Source organism: Urocitellus parryii, chromosome X, assembly GCF_045843805.1.
Source record: "Urocitellus parryii isolate mUroPar1 chromosome X, mUroPar1.hap1, whole genome shotgun sequence".
Taxonomy (NCBI): Eukaryota; Metazoa; Chordata; class Mammalia; order Rodentia; family Sciuridae; genus Urocitellus; species Urocitellus parryii.
The window spans coordinates 40990924-41011754 of record NC_135547.1 but is presented as its reverse complement, the minus strand read 5'-3'; the positions used below and the strand labels follow the sequence as shown (position 1 = coordinate 41011754).

At 35.3% G+C, this 20831-nt stretch overlaps 1 protein-coding gene across 4 annotated transcripts in view; it reads left to right on the top strand.

Annotated features, from left to right (window-relative positions):
• Mid2 (midline 2) overlaps positions 1-19688 on the top strand; it is a 92604-nt gene extending 72916 nt beyond the window's left edge. For 3 of the 4 annotated variants that reach the window (XM_077793765.1, XM_077793764.1, XM_077793766.1), the window contains exons 6-10: positions 7099-7226; positions 8672-8905; positions 16412-16573; positions 18229-18436; positions 18792-19688. In XM_077793765.1, coding sequence (XP_077649891.1) covers positions 7099-7226; positions 8672-8905; positions 16412-16573; positions 18229-18436; positions 18792-19194 — 1135 coding nt within the window. In that variant the 3' untranslated portion in view covers positions 19195-19688. The remainder of the gene's footprint in view (positions 1-7098; positions 7227-8671; positions 8906-16411; positions 16574-18228; positions 18437-18791) is intronic. The other variant, XM_026402648.2, reaches the window with a different exon arrangement.
• The last annotated feature ends 1143 nt before the right edge of the window (positions 19689-20831 follow it).

The window sequence follows — 20831 nt, the reverse complement described above, 5'->3', positions numbered from 1 at the left end:
GGAATGAGATTGATCAAATTGTGTTATGTGCATGTATGAATATGACATAATAAATTCCCCTATTATGTATAACTATAATGCACCAATAAAAATAAAAACGATTGCTCCTGTCTAAGTGAAATATTGTACCCTGTGAGCAATAACTTCCAATTCTCTCCCTCCACCAGCCTCTGGTAAACACTGTTATATTCCCAACATATATGAATTGGACATTTTTAGATTTTACATATAAGTGAGATTATATGGTATTTGTCTTTCTCTGTCTGGCTTATTTTACTTAGCATATGGTCCTCTAGCTTTATCCATGCTGTCATAGATAAAGCTTTTAAGGCTAAATAATATTCCAGTGTGTGTGTGTGTGTGTGTGTGTGTGTGTGTGTGTGTATATATATATATATATATATGTCATATTTTTTTATTCATTCATCCATTGACAGAAACTTGTGTTGACTCTATATATCAATTATTGTGAATACATATAAACATGGGGAGTTTGGCATGTTGATTTCAATTCCTTTGTATACACACTGAGAAATAGGACGGTTGTATTGTATAATAGTTCTATTTATCATTTTTTGAGACACTTCATACAGTTTTCCTTAATGGCTCTATTAACTTACATTCTAGCTAACAGTGTAAAAAGGTTCTCCTTTCTCTACATTCATGTCAGCATTTGTTATCTTTCACCTTCTTAATAATAACCATTAAAATCTAGAAGGTTTTAAAATCCTATCTTTATACCAATAAAATATATGAAAGTCATTTCTTTAACCCAGTTTTTCCAAAATCTTACCAAGTTTTGCTTTGATTATGCATCTTTGACTATTCATTTTTCTGGATACTCGGGGAGTCTTTCCAGTCTAAACACTAGTGATCTTTGATTCTGAAAATTTTTCTTTTATTATTCACTAAGAACTTCCTCCCCTCTATCCTCTCTCTATTTCTGGGACTCTAATTAATCACACAATTGACATCCTAGATTTTCCTCCAATTAAAAAAAATGTTTCCTATTTTCCATGACTGTTTATTCTTGTTTTAGTTTTTTTTTTAATTTCCTTAACTTCTCTCCCCCATCTTTCTTTAATTTTTTTTGTACTTTTTATACCTTTATTTTATTTGTTTATTTTTATATGGTTCCTGGGATTGAACCCTGTGTCTCAGGCATGCTAGGCAAGTACTCTACCACTGAGCCATAACCCTGGCCCTCTATTAAAATTTTAATTCCAACATTCATATTTTTATTTACAAGGGTTCTTTCTAGATATTTTTTGGCATTATTCTTGTCTTTTTGTTTCTCTTTAGCATTATTGCTTTGTGGATTCAAACTATTTGTCTTTCTGAGAATATTTTCATTTTAAAAAGTTTCCTTTCAAATCCTACATTGTCTTGATATCTTCCAAGTTTCTTTTCTCTATTAGTTTGTTTTGGTTTCTATTCTTTTCTAAATTTCTAATAAGTTTTCGGCTGCCTTTTTAAATTTAAGCACTATAAGATGTCTGGAAGCTCAAAGTGGATGGAGGCAATTCATTGCTTAGTGAACTTTGCTGTAGTAATACAAGGTAGAGTGCCAGTTTTTTATTGAGAGACCTGAAGTGTCAATTCTATAGGCATTTTCTCTTGGGTTATTTTCCCTCGGAAGAAATTCTCCAATCTCCTGCTTTGGTGGGTGGAGGTTATCAGCCTGGCTGCCAGGATTCTGGGAGCCAACCGGGGAAATAGAACTGAGATTTAAGACTGCTTTTAGTATAATGTCAAAGCTCTGCAGAAGGCAAACCTCACATCTCCTGCCAGGATGAGGGAAATGCAGTCTCTGATTGAGTGAATCTGGGATCTAGCTGTTCTTCATGCAAACTTTCAAATTTGTGGCACTAAATCAGTTTGATGTTGTTGGCTTCCTGATCTAGCTTTTTCTGATCTGTTGTTGGTTACCACACACCCATCCCTTTCTAGCTTCCAAACATATGTTGACAATCTCTTAATTACTGGCATCTTTTTTTCCATTCTCTTTGTCTTTGTGGATTTATGATGCTTTATTCTTTGTCATTTCAGTGGGATTTCATGAAAGCAAAGCTAAAACATGTATTGAAACCAGTGTATTTAATCGTTACCACTTACTCTTCAACTGTGTAATGTTTTCTCCCACTTCCATCTTTGATAGTGCTTTTTCTTCAAGATCACTAAAAAAAGATCTTGTTGCTAAATATAGTAGCCACTCCTTTTTTTCATCTTTGTCTTTCATCTTACTTGCTGTCTAAGTAGCATTTTCTCTGCTGATCATATTTTTTGTTTGCTGACTCCATTTTATTCATAGTACAAATAGGCAGTTACAATTGGTTATCACTGATAATCAAAGCCACTGGTATAACAGTCTTCATGAAAATATATTGTACAATGAGAATATACAGTAATAGTCTTTTCAAAAGCAATGGTTGCAAACATCCATCTTTCTAAGAAATATACCTGTTATATAAATTCAGACAATAGAAAGTGTGTGAAATAATAATGCTTATTTTATGGAAAAATGAAAATAATTTTAATTATGACCTATATGATTTTAAGTAATTAGAGTCCTCTTAGATTGGATGTAGAACATAAAGACATTTTCCATAGCTTACAACCATCCTAGTCAAAAAGAACTGAAAAGTTAATAAGTAAGTAGAATTGCCATAACCAACTGTGTTCAAACCATTTTTGGTACCAGGAATTGAATTTACGGGCACTTGATCACTGAGCTATCTGCAGCCCTATTTTTGTTTGTATTTTATTCAGAGACAGGGTCTCACTGAGTTGCTTAGTGTCTTGATTTTTAAAAAATATATATTTTAGTTGTTGATGGACCTTTATTTTATTTATTTGTACACAGTGCTGAGAATTGAACCCGGTGTCTCACATGTGCCAGGCAAACGCTCTGCCACTGAGCTACAGCCCCAGCCCAGTGCCTTGCTTTTGCTGAGGCTGGCTTTGAACTCACACTCCTCCTGCCTCAGCCTGCTAAGCCTCTGGGATTTTAGGCCTGCGCTGCCATGCCCAGCTTAAACAGAATTTTTTAGGTACAAATTGTAAATTGTTTTAACTCCAGCTAATTAAGGGAAATAAGCAAGAAGAGAACAGTATTCAGTTTTTAAATAACTTTCTAAGGAATTGAGCTCTTGATTAAGCTAATTTTTATGAGAAGTTCATTTTTTTAAGAGAGAGAGAGAGAGAGAGAGAGAGAGAGAGAGAGAAGAGAGAGAGAATTTTTTAATATTTATTTTTTAGTTTTTGGCGGACACAACATCTTTGTTTGTATGTGGTGCTGAGGATCGAAACCGGGCTGCACGCATGCCAGGCGAGCACGCTACCGCTTGAGCCACATCCCCAGCCCAAGTTCATTTGTTTTTAACCTAAAATGGTTTAAAGATTATTTTATGAACTCTGAACATTCTAGTTCTTTAGTTTTTCTCAAGGAAAGAGAACTTTGTATGCTTAATATTTTTCCTTGCAATTGATCTTCCCTTATCTTCCATGAATGTTCCTGGTTTCATTTCTTTCTTTTTTCCCTTTTTTTAACCTATGTGATCGGTTTTGCCTTTGTGAGCAATTCTCCCTTGATCTATTCCGTTAATGCTATTGCTCTTCTTGATTCTGATTTAGGATATTCCCTTCTCTCCCTATACATTCTCCTCTTTGCCAACCTATTAGCTTGTAGGGCTTCAATTACCATTGAATTACCATCAATTACCATGTTGATGATTCCCAACTTTCTGTGTAAATCTTTTTCTTTCTTTTTTTTTAATATTTTATTTATTTTTTAGTTTTCGGCGGACACAACATCTTTGTTTGTATGTGGTGCTGAGGATTGAACCCGGGCCGCACGCATGGCGAGCGCGCTACCGCTTGAGCCACATCCCCAGCCCATGTAAATCTTTTTTCATAGGCTCAAATGTAGTGTGTGGTATAGGTGGAATAAATGACTGTTTATGTGGTATGACTTGAGACTCAATTATCCAACTTAATCTTTCTCATTGGTTTTTCCCAGAGTCTGAAATTCTTCCCCACCATTATTCCCTGTATTGTCTTAAGGCACCATGACTTCAGATAAAATTAAATTTTAGATAAAAGAGCTGTATCTTTACCCTTACAAATAGCAATTGTTATATTATCCCTAATAGAGATCAATACCTTGGGAGACTGCAACAAGATGTGGATATTGTGTTTTGCAGAGACAGAAAGACATACACACCCACATCCCACTGCATTACTTTAACTCATTCTTAACCTTCCAGCCACCATTAACATTTGGGAATTTAGCATTCTAGTGGTTGTGTGTGTGTGTGTGTGTGTGTGTGTGTGTATCATATGGTCATATTGTATATACTGCATTATATCCTACATTTGAAACAACATATCACAGGTTTTTCCCTATCAGTGTAAAACCAATGGTCTAGTGATATTTCATCTTTTGATGTATAATACAATGTTTAACTCACTCTCCATTGTTAGACAATTAGGTTACATACACTGTGTTGAATGCCCATGTAGTTGTGTCACTGCATACATCTAAATTATTTCCTTGTTAAAATTTTTATGAAGTAGAACTGCAATGTCAAAGAATATTTCACTTTAATGTATTTTAATATTCAAAGCTAAATGAACCTTCAAAATTTCTATCAATTTCAGTCCTAATAAAAGTACCCCTATATCATCATTATTTATAACCTATATCTCATTTCAATTTATATTTCTTTGATTTCTCATGTAGTTTGGATTTTTAATATATTTGTTTTCCATTTGCTTTCACAGTGTTTGAATAAACTCTTTCTGTTTTATTTGTCTACATGCCCATTACCACTTTTTACTTGCTACTCATTTCTGGCACCTTAAAATCCAGTCCAGTTGCTTCCAATTTTGTCCCTTTCCAGTCCATCCACTGCAGTCATAATACTCTTCTCAAAACATAAATATGAACATATCACTCCTCTTCTTAAAATGCTTCAGTGGTCCATTGTTCTTAATATAAAGGCAAAAGTTTGTAACATGAGGTCCTACAAGGCCCTGCATGACTGTCTTCAGGCAAGAGAGAACACACATACCCACACTGCCGTTGCTTAGCTAACTCCTATTCATCATGTAGGTGATTGCTCAAAATTAACTTCTTCTGGGGAGATTTCCCTTAGATTCCAAGTCCCTGAGGGTGACTCCCTTTGCACATTAGTTTTGCTTAAGTATTTGTTGAATGGGTGGGTTGATGGATGGATGGATAGAAGAAAGAAAGATTGGGGAGGCCAGGAAGAGATTTTATGTACCATTATTTTGGCTGAAATTTTACCTTAAGGAGTTATCTCCTTATTCACCAAATCTTAGAAGACTGGCTGTTAAATGTGAGACCTAAAGATTTTACCAAATTGTATTTGATTTGTATATATATATATATATATATATAAAATTTAGTTGTACATGGACACAATACCTTTGTTTTATTTATTTATTTTTATGTGGTGCTGAGAATCGAACCCAGGGCTTCACATGTGATAGGCGAGCACTCTACCACTGAACCACTATCCCAGCCCCTTGATTTGTTTATATTGATCTGCACTTTATTCCCAAAATATCTCTATTTTCAAAAACATACAAGAGATATTTGTAGATGTGTATGAGGGCATGCCTACATGAGGATATGTATTTGTTTAACTCCCTATCCCCTTATAATTTGTTCCCCATAAAAATTTCCTTTCTTAACTTTCTACATGTGATGCTTCTTCCTTCCACCCTAATCTGCATGTTGTTATGCCAATTTAATATTTCTTTCCAGCCTGTCATTTGCATGCACAAAGATCTTCATTGGCTTTGATTCAGAAGGTCTGATATAGAACTTAAATATATGTATTTTGTTAAAAGCCCTTGCCCCCCAGGTAATTCTGATGCAGAAACATGGTTAAGAATTGCTCAAGTGTAGCCAGGTGAGGTGGCATATTCCTATAATCCCAGTGGCTTGGGAGCCTGAGGCAGGAAGATTACAAGTTCAAAGCCAGCCTCAGCAATTTAGTGAGGCCCTAAGCAACCAGTGAGACCCTGTCTCTTAAATAAAATATAAAATAGAGCTATGGATGTTACTCAGTGGTTAAGCACTGCTGGGTTCAACCCCTGGTACAAAAAACAAACAAAAAAAGATTTGCTCAAGTGTGTAAAACATACACCATTTTTTTTAAAAATAAAAGGAATAGTAGAAATGGTTATGGGTACAGAGGTTAAAGTCAGGTGGACAAAGGTTCAATTATATTTTGATCTTTATTGGTTGTGTGATTTGGGGCAAGTTATTTTGTTTTTTCATTGTGTCAGTTTTCTCACTTGCAAAATAGAAATTGCATCCACTACACAGGGTTATGGTAAGGAGTAAATTATATAATGCATGTAAAGTATATACAAAATGTCCTATATGTATTAAACACTCAATAAATCTTAGTAATTGTATTGTTGTTGCTAATAATTCAGTTATTAATTCAACAATTATTTATTCACCATATTTCCAACACTGTTTTAGGTACCATGGAAAATTAAGAAGTACAAAATATGAACCTCATTCTTGAGGCTCTTGGAATTAGTTGGAAAAATAAAATTATTGAAGCATATACAATATAGAACAATAAAATGAAACAAATAATATAAAAGATCAAATAAAGGACAGGATTTACAGTAAGGTATTAACCAGCATGTCATTTTGTTGATTAGCATGAACAAAATAGAGAGGGAGGAAACAATTTCTCAAACTGCTCTTACCAAGCCTTCAGAGGTCTAGTTCTGATGCTGCCTGCCAGATGGAAAATGATGCAGAGGGGAAAAAATCCTGTATTTACTTCTCAAAATTAAGACAGGATGGGGGAGTATGTTTGAGGGGTGAACATATGTGAATAAATATGGTATAACTCTTAATTGGTTCCTGAAGATTAAAATTGAAAGGGTTTCTGTTGGAAAAGCACAGCTATGATATTTTCAGTTAACAAATCAAGCCTTACAAGTCATTTATTTTCACCTTGTTAAACCAGAAATCAAACACTGGATGAAGGTTGCAAACCTATGTTGATGTATATTGATGAACTTTTCTTCTTTTTTTTTTTTCAGGGTCGCTATGGCAACTGCATCTTCTCAAGTTCTGATTCCAGACATCAATTTTAATGATGCCTTTGAAAACTTTGCTTTAGATTTTTCTAGAGAAAAGAAATTGTTGGAGGGGCTAGACTATTTAACAGGTGTGAAATTACTGTGCTTTCCTTCCCATTTTAATTTTTCAATGAGCTTTTAGTTTAAAATAATCTGAAAAGGACAATATTTACAAGTAAATGATTTTGCAATCTTTAAAATGATTGTAAAATATTAGAATGTGTCTTAGTTTATATAATTGGAATGAAAAATGATTTGTCAAATATTTCTGGAGTCAGAAAGGGTATACCATCCATACTTAAAGGTAAAACACAAGAAATTGCTGAGTCTATCAGTTATATATTTTTAACTGTTATAAGGGTAAAACATAGGTAAGAATTAGGGAATATTATAGAATGTCCCACATTGTTAGGTCCTTACTCAAATGGTTTTAAGGAAACTTAGGAATCAACAGATCAGGAAGAAAATTGTAAGAAATAACTGGCTTGCAGACAACTTTAGAAAATACAGGATACCAAACAAATGTGATCCCTCTTGATCTGTTTTTTTCTTTAAGCATGAGCTATCTCAGCCTTACTGAGAATTTATCCTCTCTAACATCTAACATCGGTTTTAGTTACCATGTTTATTTTTTAAATGTTTTGTAAAACATTATATCCAGTCTCAGAGCTATTAGGACTCAGGATTAGTTTTCAAGACATGTTTTTCATATCAGAAACATCTGTCAAAAGTGACAGGGTACAATTGTTAAAATGTCTGAAATAGAGGGTAATAAATGTCTACAAAAAAAGAAAATAAGGGATACAGCCTGCCTGTTAAAAATGCTGCTTATATTGAGGGTTATTGAATGGTTATTTCCTAAGAAAATATACACACACTAACATTATATTTATAGCTGTTTTATTAATATATTAACATAGCTATCATTTACTGAACATCTACTTTATACAGACACTGTATATTAATTTTATATAATTAATCCTCACAACAAATCTATAAGGTAATTATCATCCCCATTTACAGATGGGGGAACTCATACTGATTTGCATTTGAATATACTGTCAAACATATATAATAAAACTCATTCTTAAATATAAATAAATATGCTAAGAACCATGTAATAAGAAAACCATGTGGCTACTTTGCTCTAATACCTACATATGTGTTTATAGGCAGACTAGACAGCTGGGGTGATCATCATAATAACTTAAGCTTGTACGTTGGCCTAAAATTTTTCATCATTGAAATAAAAGTACTTTGGGAGAGCTTAAGTCTCAGCACTGTACTTCAGGCTGCATGGTTCTTGCAATCCTAAGTTTTTCTAAGAAAACGTCTCCATGGATGGGGTGCAGCTCTGTGGTAGTGTTTGCCTAGCATGTCCAAGGCCCTGGGTTGGATCCCCAGCACCACAAAGCAAAACAAAACAATGAAAACTACTCCAAAAGATGTTGGGTTAGGCAGAAAGAGTAAGGATTATAAACTTGGATAAAGGAGAATGTGCTTTCCTTACCATCTTGTCTACCTTTCCTTACAGCCCCAAACCCACCATCCATCCGAGAAGAACTCTGTACTGCCTCCCATGACACCATTACAGTCCATTGGATCTCGGATGATGAGTTCAGCATCAGCTCCTATGAGCTTCAGTACACCATATTCACTGGCCAGGCTAACTTCATCAGTAAGTCATGGTGTAGTTGGGGCCTGTGGCCAGAGATAAGGAAATGTAAGGAAGCAGTAAGCTGCTCAAGATTGGCCGGGGCGCCACGAGGCAAGTGTTTGTAAGACATGTTAGGTTGTTTAGTATAGTCTTTCATAGACAGTGTAAGCTCCTCAGGGCATTGCAAAAACTTTATTTATGGGTGGACAAGCAAGTTGTGTATTTCCTTGCTGGGCAGTCACTGGGGGCACTCACATTCGTTTATGTAATCGCTAGCCTTTTCTCAACTAATCCATGGCACTCCACTCTCCTAAGGAGAGCTCTGCTCAGCATTTGTTCCTGGACAGTTAAGCTACCATCATCACTGATTCCATGTGTGTGAGCATCTCTTTCCCTGACTCTTCTTCCACTTCATTATCATGATAAAATGTTTTGTTCAAAGACTATTACTTCCTTTGGTGTACTGATTTGTATTAGTAAACATGGTGACAAGCCTCCTGCCTCTGTCACTCTTCCCTTTACTCCTTCTCCCTTTCCATGAAGAATTACAGTGAATATAAAAACATGTCAGTGGACCACAAAATGAAAGATGTTATAAAGCAGTTGTTTAGCTCACCTGTTATGATGGTTTCACCTTCTGGCAGAGTAGGAACTTGATTCATCTATTGCCAGTTTACAGGCATTGAACTGAAAATTCCCCTCAATGCACTTGATGGGAGGATAGAAATAAAAGCAATATTAAAGCTGGATTCAAGACTGGGACTGATCCCCACCCTATGGTTGCATCTCCATAGCTGCAAATCAATATTTTTTTAACTTTTGTGTTTTTCATTTATGTCTGACTTTACAGGCCAACATGAGAGGAATTTTTCTAACTGACCCCTCATTTTGGACTTCCTTTTCCTATTTTGTGACAATTCTGGGGCAGAATTCTGTTTTGTGACAATAGTGGGGAGGGGATAAAAGAGGACATTTGGGAGTCGAACACTAAAAAACACTTGCCTCGTGCAGCTCCAGCCTAAGCCACTTGGCTCATGTAGCTGAGTTCCTGGATGTTTCTTCAGTGACATACTTTTCTGTACTTGTCTTTCATGTTCTTAGAAAGTCTTAGAGCCAGTATCTGTGCTTCTACTTCCTAATACGCGGAGAACAGTCATTCCCTGAGAGTTGAGAGCAAATTTAAAAACTGACAAAGATCTAAAGGTTGTCACCTTTTGTTTTCAAAGCTATATATTCCTTTGTAAAGAAATATCTGAAGGATAATTCCTAAGAGTGATAGAATTATGACATCTTAGAATTGGAATGGACCTTAGAAGTCTACTCTAATCTTCTCTTCTGCCAGACATCCAGTAAATTATCATCCTGTCTCTGCTTAACACTGCCAGTGATGGGGAGCTCACTTCTAACAAAATAGCCCAGTTGATTTTTGTATAGCTATAAATAATTATCAGTGCTTCTTTTCTCTTCATAAATAATAACACCAATAATATTTTCTATGCATATTATCATTGCCATTTATAAATACTCCTACATATATTATTTCATTTGATCCTTATTACTTCTTATTTAGCCATATGAAGTAGATTATATTGATTTTATTTCATTTCATTTAAAAACTGAGACTCAAGTGAGTTGCCCAAGGTCAGAGAGCTACAGAATTATGGAGTCAGGATTGAAAACCAAACCTGTCAGAGTTCAAGCTTAATGCTCCTTGACTTAAACTATATCTACCAGTTAGTAATAGGTCTGGTATTTTGTGCCTTATTAACAAACCTGATCCATCTTTAACATACTAGTTCATCAGATGAATTTAGGTAACTTGTATATGTTCCATCTAAATTTTATCTTTTCTTGGCTAGTTATTTCAGTTGCTCCTCATACAGCATGGTTTTCAGACCCTTTCCCATCCTGATATCCTTTTTATTAACACTCTCCTGTTTGTTAAAGTGGTTTACAAAGTGTGATGTATAAAGGGTGAATAGTATATCCAAATGTGGTCACCACAAAAGATTGCTGGATTATTTCTCTTGTATATGAGTCACTGTCCTATTGCTCTGTACTCTTACTTTTTGTATTTTGGTGGCCATATTGACTACTGACTTCACTGAGCATATAGTCAACTGAAAACTCTACGAAGTCCAAATCCTATTCCTATAATTGAGTATCTGAAACTCAACACCTTGCATTTATCTCTATTATATTTTATCTGGAACTCATTCATTGGCACATACCTATAATCCCAGTGACTTGGGAGTTTGAGGCAGGAGGATTGCAAATTCAAGACCAGCTTCAGCAACTTTGCAAGATCCTCAGCAATTTAATGAGACCTTGTCTCAAATTTTTTTAAAAAAATAGCTGGGGATGTGACTCAGTGGTACAGTGCCCCTGGGTTCAATTCCCAGTACCACCACAAGAAAAAAAAATCTGGTTAGATCTGAACCCTCATTTCAGTATGCCAAGATCCTTTTGAATCCAAATACTTTCCAATACATTTGCTTTCCCTACCAGCCTGACTCTTATTTCTTCTGCTAATTATTGAAAGAAAAGTGCAGTAGCACAGGAATAAAGGAAGAGACCCCTGAAGCAAAATTTCTAATTGAAATGGGAAACAATTTTATAAGAAATAAAGATGAAATTTCAAGGGGTAGTAGGGCCTGCCACTGTGGACTGAACTCCAGTTCTGAGAGCTACTTCCCCTTGAGGTTTTTTCATGTTTTCTTTATCCACATGTTTCTTTCTTGATGGTTAAAATTAAGGCTAGAAAAGTAGTTCTCCCTGTTTTTCAACTTCCTTCCTTCCTTTTAAACCATCTTTCCACCTCTTGTAAGATTTGCAATCATGACCAATACTGTTTCAGATGATCGTGTTAGCTGAATGAGAATTCCAACAGATGTTAGTCTTCCCAATTATTCTTTTTTCTTTCCTCGTCTCAGTTTTGTATTTTGCATTACAAAAGCAATGTTCATAACCTGTTACTGACTAGGCAGTCTATAACATACTACCACAAAGATATAACTTTTATTTTCCCTCCTTTTCTTTCCCGTGCAAATGCTCTCCTACTATTCATTTACACTAAGGTTCATAGATTTCCACATTGTGGTGTTTCCCTTTTGAACAAGAGATAAACTTCTGTTTCCATAGTTCAGTCATAAGTCCCATCTCATCACATCTCAGTGATAGTCAGAGGATCATATATTTATCCAATTAAATTTAGAAATAATTTCAAAATTACAGAACAGTTCAAGACTAGCACAAAAAATGCCCATGTACTCATCACCCACATTAACCTATTGTTAATATTTTGCCCCATTTCCTTTGTCATTTGAAACATTCTATTTTTGGATTTATTTATTTTTCTCTGCATTTTTATTGGTGCATTATAGTTGCATATATTAATGGAGTTTGTTGTGCCATGTTCATACAGGCACACAATTCTCTTTTTTTTTCAGAACTGTTTGAGAGTAAATTGCATGCATCATAGTCTTTCACCCCTAAAGTCTTCAGTGGGTGTTTCCTAAGAATAAGGACATTCTCTTACATAATCATAGTACAGTTATCAACTTTGAGAAATTTAACACTGAGGCAACACTTCTATTTAAACAATCATTCATATTCCAATTTTGACAATTAACCCCAAAATGTTCATTATAACTTATAAAGAACCCAATATTGTCCTTTATAGTCTAGGATCAGGTAATGCATTTAATTATCATTTCTCTTTTTAAATATATGTATTTTTTAGTTGTTGTTGGACCTTTCTTTTGTTTTATATGCGGTGCTGAGGATCAAACCCAGTGCCTCACACATGCTAGGCAAGTGCTGTACCACTGAGCCAACAACCCCAGCCCTCATCATTTCTCTTTAGCTTCCTTTAGTCTGGAACATTTCCTCAGCCCTTCCTTGTCTTTAATGATATTGACTTTTTTTGTAAATATTTTATTGGTTCTTTTTAGTTATATGTGACAATAGAATATACTATGGCATAATTATAAAAGCATGAAATGTAATTTGTTCTAATTCAGTCCCCTTTTAATTTCTTTATTATACTGTTCCTCATTTTAATGTTTCCTCACAATTATTTTTGGGTCACACATTCATGGCTGGAATACTACATAAGGGATGTTATGTCCCCAGAGTGTCATATCTAGAGGCACATGATGCTGACTTGCCCTTTATTGTTGATACTGCTTTTGATCACCTAGTCAAGATATCTTCTGGTTTCTTCACCATGCCATTTATGTTTTTCTTTTGCTACTAATAAGCAATCTGTTAAATCTGTTGATCATTAAAATGTTCTGCTACATAATCAAACCCATCTCACCTCACACCTGTTTTAGCATCAATTGATTTTTGTCTTATCCATTCTTTACTACGATGATAGCAAGATGATGATACTCCAGCTGAGTATTCCCTCCCACAATTACAAGTTAGCACTCATATTTCTATTGTAAGCAAGAGCCCTACCCCTTGTACCCCCTCATTTGTTTATTTACTTACCAGTATGGACTCATGAATTCTCCATAATCAATGATTTATAATTCTTTACTGCCCTTATTTATTTTGGTGCTCAATTTGTCCAGCTCTGGCCAGTAGTAATCTTTCAGGATGACTTCTGGGTCTTATATTCATTCTCCCATCATTTTCATGAGGACTTCCTTACTTTCTGTCATTAAAAAAATGTTCTAGACTTGGGGCTGGGGCTGTAACTCAGTGGAAGAGCACTTGCCTAGCATGTGTGAGGCACTGGGTTTGATCCTTAGCACCATATAAAAATAAACAAATAAAATAAAGGTATGCTGTCCATTTAAAACTACAAAATATTTTTTTCAAAAATGTTCTAATTTTGAACTTATCCTGTCCTAGCCTTAAAATCAGCCATTTTGTTCAATCAGCCTTGGTTTCTTTTAGTGGGAGAAGTAGAGACCAAGATCTGGTTATTAGGTATACACCTATGTAAGCATATGCATATACCTATAATACACATACATATATACTCTGTGTGCACACCTATATGCCCATACAAAAACATATGTAATCATCCCTTGGTATCCAGGTAAAATTGGTTCCATGATCTCCTAAGGATACCGAACTATGCATATGCTCAAGTCCCTTATATAAAATCATATGATGTTTGCATATAACCTACACACATCCTCCTGTTATACTCTGAATCATTCCTAGATTACTTATAATACCTAAAGAAATATAAATGCTATATAAATAGTTATGGTATTGTTTTGGAAATAATGACAAGGAAAAAAATCTGTACATGTCCAGTACAGATGCAGTTTTTAAACATTTTGGACATGTAGTTAATTGTTTCTTTAGACAGAGAACTTGAAGATAAGGAGGGCTGATCTATATATTTTAGAAGTCATTCAGTCACATCAGTGTCAATTCCAATCCATCCCCATGAGTTCTTTCTCACCTTCCCTTATTCCATATTTATATGTTCCTTCTTCCATAGTGGGAACCTTGTCTCCCAACAACATCAATATATATATACTTATTTACTCAATATCATATCTAAAATACTTTCAGAGTTGCTCTGCTCATATCACTACAAACAGAAACCACCTAACAATAATTCAAGGGTCTGCTTGTAGTTCTACCATCCCCATTGCTGTGGTGTGATTATTATTTATTGGAAATTCAGTTGTCATTAGTTCCAGTCTAGTTTTCAGTCTTTTCCCATCCTTGCTGATTTAACTCAAAAAGATATACTCAAAGAAGTATCATTTCCTCCCATGTCATTTTAAGACTTTTTTTTAGTTGTAAATAGATACAATACCTTGTTTTAATTATTTATTTTTATGGGGTGATGAGGATAGAACCAAGTGCCTCACACATGAGAAACAAGTGCTCTACCACTGAGCTACAACCCCAGGCCATTCTCCCATGTCCATTTAATCCTCTTCCTCCATCCTCATCCTTTCAGGATAACTAACTTCATTATTTGTGGGGTTATCTTTCCTATTGCTATTATTGTTGTTTTGCAAATACAAGACACTTTATTATGTTCTCACTTTAATTTTTCTCTCAAAAAGTGTGGCATACTATAGATGCTTTTGTTTAATTAACTTTTTATAATTCATCATATATCCTGGAAATCACCCTATATTAACTCATAGAGATCATACATATTCTTTTTCTGCAGATGTATAATACTTCATTTTGAAGTTTTTTTTATTTTTGGAAGTGTATCTAGAAGATCATATAATTCCCTCTTTGTGTTAAAATTTTATGTGCACTTTTTGATTCACATGTGTATTGGTACATAGATATGCAGGGTCTCAAATAATATTCCTGACTGTTATCCTTATTGTCTTTTCATAAGAATCACCAGTGCCTCCATGTACTTATTCTTTATACAACATAGGTTTGCTTCCTATTATTTCTTTTTCTAGTTTTAATTTAGGCTTTTTCAACCTTCCCCCAAATGAATTATAAAACCCTTTTGATCAGATCTCTTGCAAAATACTCATGACTTATTATTTCCAATTTCCAACCTCAGTACATCCTTTACTAGAGCTGCATAGAAGTGACCAAATCCATTACTCATTTTCCTTGCCCTTTCCATCATCTGGTAGAACTGTGGTTAAAAAGTGGTAAGCTGACTGAAAAAAGAGATAACAGCAGAGGGAAATCTAGATAACCCGTAGACTAGAATGTAGGTTCTTCTTTTACTGAAAGCTAGTCAAATATATATTTTTAATTATATATATTCCCCCTTTTAAGTCAATGTTTATAGTCTAAAAGACCTTCAAAATCAGAAGTCTGGATCTCTGATTTCTTTCTGTACTTTGGAGGGGAAAAGGTTCCAGATGATAATGTGTTCCTAGACTATCCAACCCCAGAGAAGTATGAGAATCAGCCAGGAAGGGGTAAAAATGTACAGTGTCAGACTGAGATGATATTTTGATTATCATGTCATCTCATTGACTTCTCTGACACTTTGAAACCCAGCAAGATTGGTACACGTGAAGATGGGTACTAAAGAGGAATCATAAACCCTGAAAGCCTCATAAGTTTACAGAGACAAACACTGTCCTTAACTCCATGAAATGTGATGTAGTGGAGAGATTACTAGAGTGGGATTAAAAGATTCTACTTAGCACTCTCATCAAAAATCTATGACCTCAGGCATGTCTTCTCTGCATTCTAGTTTCCCATTTGTAAAATGAGGGAAATTCAATGTCTAGGTGTCCCTTATGCTTTGAGTTTTCATGTTTCTGTGCTCTGCACAGGACTGCTCCACCCATGAAAGGCCAGATTCAGCCTGTGGAGGAATGGGCACTTGGGGTAAAGATCCAGTGACTCCATAAGAATGATGGTTCTGTGTATTTGGCATAATGGTCATTCCTGAGTTATTTGGCAAAAAAAATGAAATAACCTAACTTTTGTTAGTGGTTACAAGTCAAGAACGTGGCATAAGCCTAGCTCTGTGGGACTAAAAAATAGTGGAATCTTATAAGCTCTTGTTCATTTCATTTTGTTGTCCAGGACTCAAAAGAAAATGAATTCACTTTGGGGGGCTTATGATTGAATTTTCAGTGTGCTTTTCATCTTCTCTTTAGAACCTGTTGATTGATGTCCTTGTCTTTTCTCACTTTGCAGGCCTGTATAACTCAGTGGATAGCTGGATGATTGTTCCCAACATTAAACAGAACCATTACACAGTGCATGGACTTCAGAGTGGAACACGCTACATCTTCATTGTTAAAGCCATAAACCAAGCAGGCAGCCGGAACAGTGAACCTACCCGACTAAAAACTAACAGTATGTTGTGATTCTAAAAGGAAAGATCCATTTTCTTCTCCCCAGGAAGGATAACCCGAGCAGGCACCCACAATAGAGTGTGAGAGCAGCGGCACTGTGTAGAGGAGCTTTACTCTTGTAATTTGTGTTTTGAACAAGAGGTTTGTTGGTGTCTATGGGAAATTTGTAGACAGAGAGATACATAAAATAGCTGATTGTTTGGGAGAATGTAACTGAAACGTTTTTCTCTGCTTTTTCCTGCCCCCATGCTTGGTGGAAAATTGAGAGAAAGACCATTATTTGTGATTATGCAGCAAACCTCTACTGCAGAGAAGCCATATCTGTTAGGAATGCTTTTGACCACAAATAATAGAAAATGCAACTAACTTAGCTTAACCAATAGTATTTGTTAGTAACTCAAACAAATAGTTTTTCTTCTTCTGAATGCACAATGAGTGTAACTCTTCATCATGTACAACCACAAGAATGTTATCAAAATTGTAATGGGTTGCACTCCATGTATGTATAATATGTCAAAATACACCCTACTGTCATGTATTTCTAAAAATAAAAACAACAACAGAAAAGAAGTTTGAAGGTAGGCAATTCAGGGCTGGAGCAGCAGCTCTGCAGTATCATAAATGGCACTGGTACCTTCTCCCTTTGTGCATTGGCTTATTGCCATGTGATCACAAAATGGCTACTGCAAACTCCAGATATCTTATTTCTTTTAAAGATAGGAAGACAGAATTAAACCATTGGTACACATGATGACTATCTCTTCTATCAGGAAAATAGAAAACTTCCCAGAAGTTTCTACCCCTCTGACTTTAGTTCCATCTCATTAGCCACCTTTGGCAGCAAGGGAGGATAGGAGATTGGGTAAAAGAGAATAAATAGGGAATGGGAATTGGGCCAGCCAACAGTGTCTGTCACAGAAGCATTTTAATAATAAAGCTTTTGCCATACCCAGCAACTGGCCTCTGATAACAATGCTTTGGTCATATAGTTATAAAGAATTCTCTGTTGTGAATGATCCTTACACAATAAATGTTTTCTCTCATCACTGATGATGCACTGTCACTCAAAGATGCCTAATGATATTTTGTTTACATTCCAATTTAATGAGAGCAAAAACTTATTCTTTTGCTGAGTTCTTTTCAGGTTTGTCTTCTGTTTTTGCCACCAAACAGAAATTGCCTTATAGGTACTCCTCACTTTGTCCCCCTCAAATATCATGATACTCCTTCTCTTACAATCTACCTGAATTTCAAACCACCCACTGAAATAAAGCAAAGTACAAAACATATTTGAGGACAGAAGCCTTAGAGACATCCCTTTTAATTTGATAATATATTCTAGTGGGCAGCTGACTAGCTCTCATATGCTTAGAATATGATTTCAGGAAAATAATCATATGAGAGATCCAATTTTTTCCTGCAGTGGTGAAATAAATGCCTTTAGAAGATAATTTTGTTGGGGATTGGCCTCTATTCTTATTTAATTGAAAATGTGGCTTCTGATCTGCCTCCTTAATATAGTCTAAACAGCAGCCAACTTGCACTGACCAAAGAATGATCATTATATCAAGGCTCCACTGCTATTGATGGTCCTGGAAGACAAAAGTAAAATTCTTAAAAGCTTCATCATGCTTTTTCTCTTTTCAATTTTTTCAGGCCAGCCCTTTAAACTAGATCCTAAAATGACTCACAAGAAGTTGAAGATCTCCAATGATGGATTGCAGATGGAAAAGGATGAAAGCTCTCTGAAGAAAAGTCATACCCCAGAGAGGTTTAGTGGCACAGGGTGCTATGGGGCTGCAGGAAATATATTCATTGATAGTGGCTGCCACTATTGGGAGGTGGTCATGGGTTCTTCAACATGGTGAGTGGATCCAATTTTTCTTTTTTCTTATTCCCTCTCTTTTTAAATCCCTGGGGATTCAATTTTATAGCATAACCATAATATCAATAAGACATGGTTTAAAAGTATGTGATGAAAATCAGTCCTAGAAAAAATTTCCATTTTTAATAAGATTATGGAATATATGTGGTGGTAGGAGATGGAAATGACTACATAGCTCTAATTGCTAACTTTTCAAAGCTCTATTGATATTAGCATTTTGTAACTATTGAAGGCAAAAACATGTATTCTACTTCTTATGTGTCCTATATGGTGTCTAGAACAACTCATATCATTTATGAATGTGTATTTCTCTCTCCTTTCCATTGTTTCACAGGTATGCAATTGGTATTGCCTATAAATCAGCTCCAAAGAATGAATGGATTGGCAAGAATGCATCTTCATGGGTCTTCTCTCGCTGCAATAGTAACTTTGTAGTGAGACATAACAACAAGGAAATGCTGGTGGACGTGCCCCCACAGTTGAAGCGTCTAGGTGTCCTCCTGGATTATGACAACAACATGCTGTCTTTCTATGACCCAGCTAACTCTCTCCATCTTCATACCTTTGATGTGACCTTCATTCTTCCAGTGTGTCCAACATTTACAATCTGGAACAAATCCCTAATGATCCTGTCTGGCTTGCCTGCCCCAGATTTTATTGATTACCCTGAGCGGCAGGAATGCAACTGTAGGCCTCAAGAGTCCCCTTATGTTTCTGGGATGAAAGCTTGCCATTAAATTTCAAGAGAGCATATAATTCACTGGCTCTCCTGTTCAGCAGTTCTTCCCCTCAGTTAGTGTTCAATATACAAGATAAAAATAAAATTCATCTGAAGCATCCAAAATAACTAGATATTGTAGAGTTAATTTTTGTGCATTAAAGCTTGTATTTGAATCAATGTAATTGAGTTCCTCAGAACAAATTATCTGAATAGTCTGGGTTCAAGCCATTGAAGATGAAATTTAGAGAAAGCCTCTGTTGTCATTGGACAATTAAAAATTCCCAGTGATTTAAGAGTTTAAATTATATTGGAAGGATTTAGGGTAATTCTAGGTAATAATGTAGAAAGATACTCTGAACAAGGAGCTAGCCAGCCAGAATAGGGTATGGTTGTCAGCCTTTCTAGTACTGGCCAGTTTGGCCAAGTAGAATTTTGAACAGTGTCAATTGATCACATATTGTATGTCTCTTTTAATAGAAACCTACAAGCAATGCTTCACTACAAAGAAAACATGGGTGTATATATAATATATAAAATAATCAAATTCATTTTATATATTATATTTACAAAATAAAAGTTTTAATTTGCACATTTGAGTGATAAATATACTGGAAGGAAAAATAAATTACACCATTCATTTTTTCCCTAAAATAAACCACAAAATCAATCAGCATTTCTCCCCTCCCCCTTCCAACTCTTCCTTCCCTCCTCTTGTCACACACACACATAATATATGCAATCATTGACATAGACAGTGAGAAGCACTCTTGGTTCGATTAAGAGAGACTTGAGGAGAACATTGTACAAGAGATGCTATTGCTAGATAGAAAACTGATCCAGGTGGAAGTGTCCTATGTGGTACAATTTCATGGATGATACTTAATAGAGGAGATCCATCTGAATTGTTAAAAATTATGTCAGAATATTACAAAGAAATATGGTTTCATCATTCACACATATATACAGTTCCCAGAATTAGGCCAAAACGGTTGTATAATGCAGCTTCTGTAGAAACTTGCTTTACTTAATCAGTAAGGAAGGAACTGTATAGATGCAACAACTATTTGCATATAAATATAGTGTTTTCAGATTTTAAAAAAACCCAAAACTTCTGAAGTGCTCAAATGCCTGAGAATAGTTTGTTATTGTTAAATGAGGTTAAATACTATTTCCATTTGCAATCTTCTTCACACTATTCATTTACTTAGCCATCTTTTCAAATGCAGACATTAATTTCATCCTCAAAAGCAAAGTTGAAGGGAAATGAACTTCATGGTCTATGATTTTTGCCAGTTGTATTGCAGAGACTAAGAGCTATCAGATTCATAGCTTTCTCCTTTTCCAGGAGCTAAGTCTTCCCCAAGGAGTCTATTCTTTGGGAATTGTGATAATACTGTTTTGCAATTATGAAGTGATAGCTATAGCTACAATCACTTGTAGATTGGAGCCTTAAAGTAATGTCAAAACTCTGCTCCTCTTCCTTTCCTTCAGCATGGTAAATGCTCATTTATTAATTTGTTAAATAAACTATTAGATGCCAGGTAACACACTACTGCCCTGAGAATGCACATATTAAGAAAACAGTTCTTGCTCTCAAATGGCTTATGATTCTGCATAAGAGAAAGAGTATCTCTATAAATATCACCCAATTAC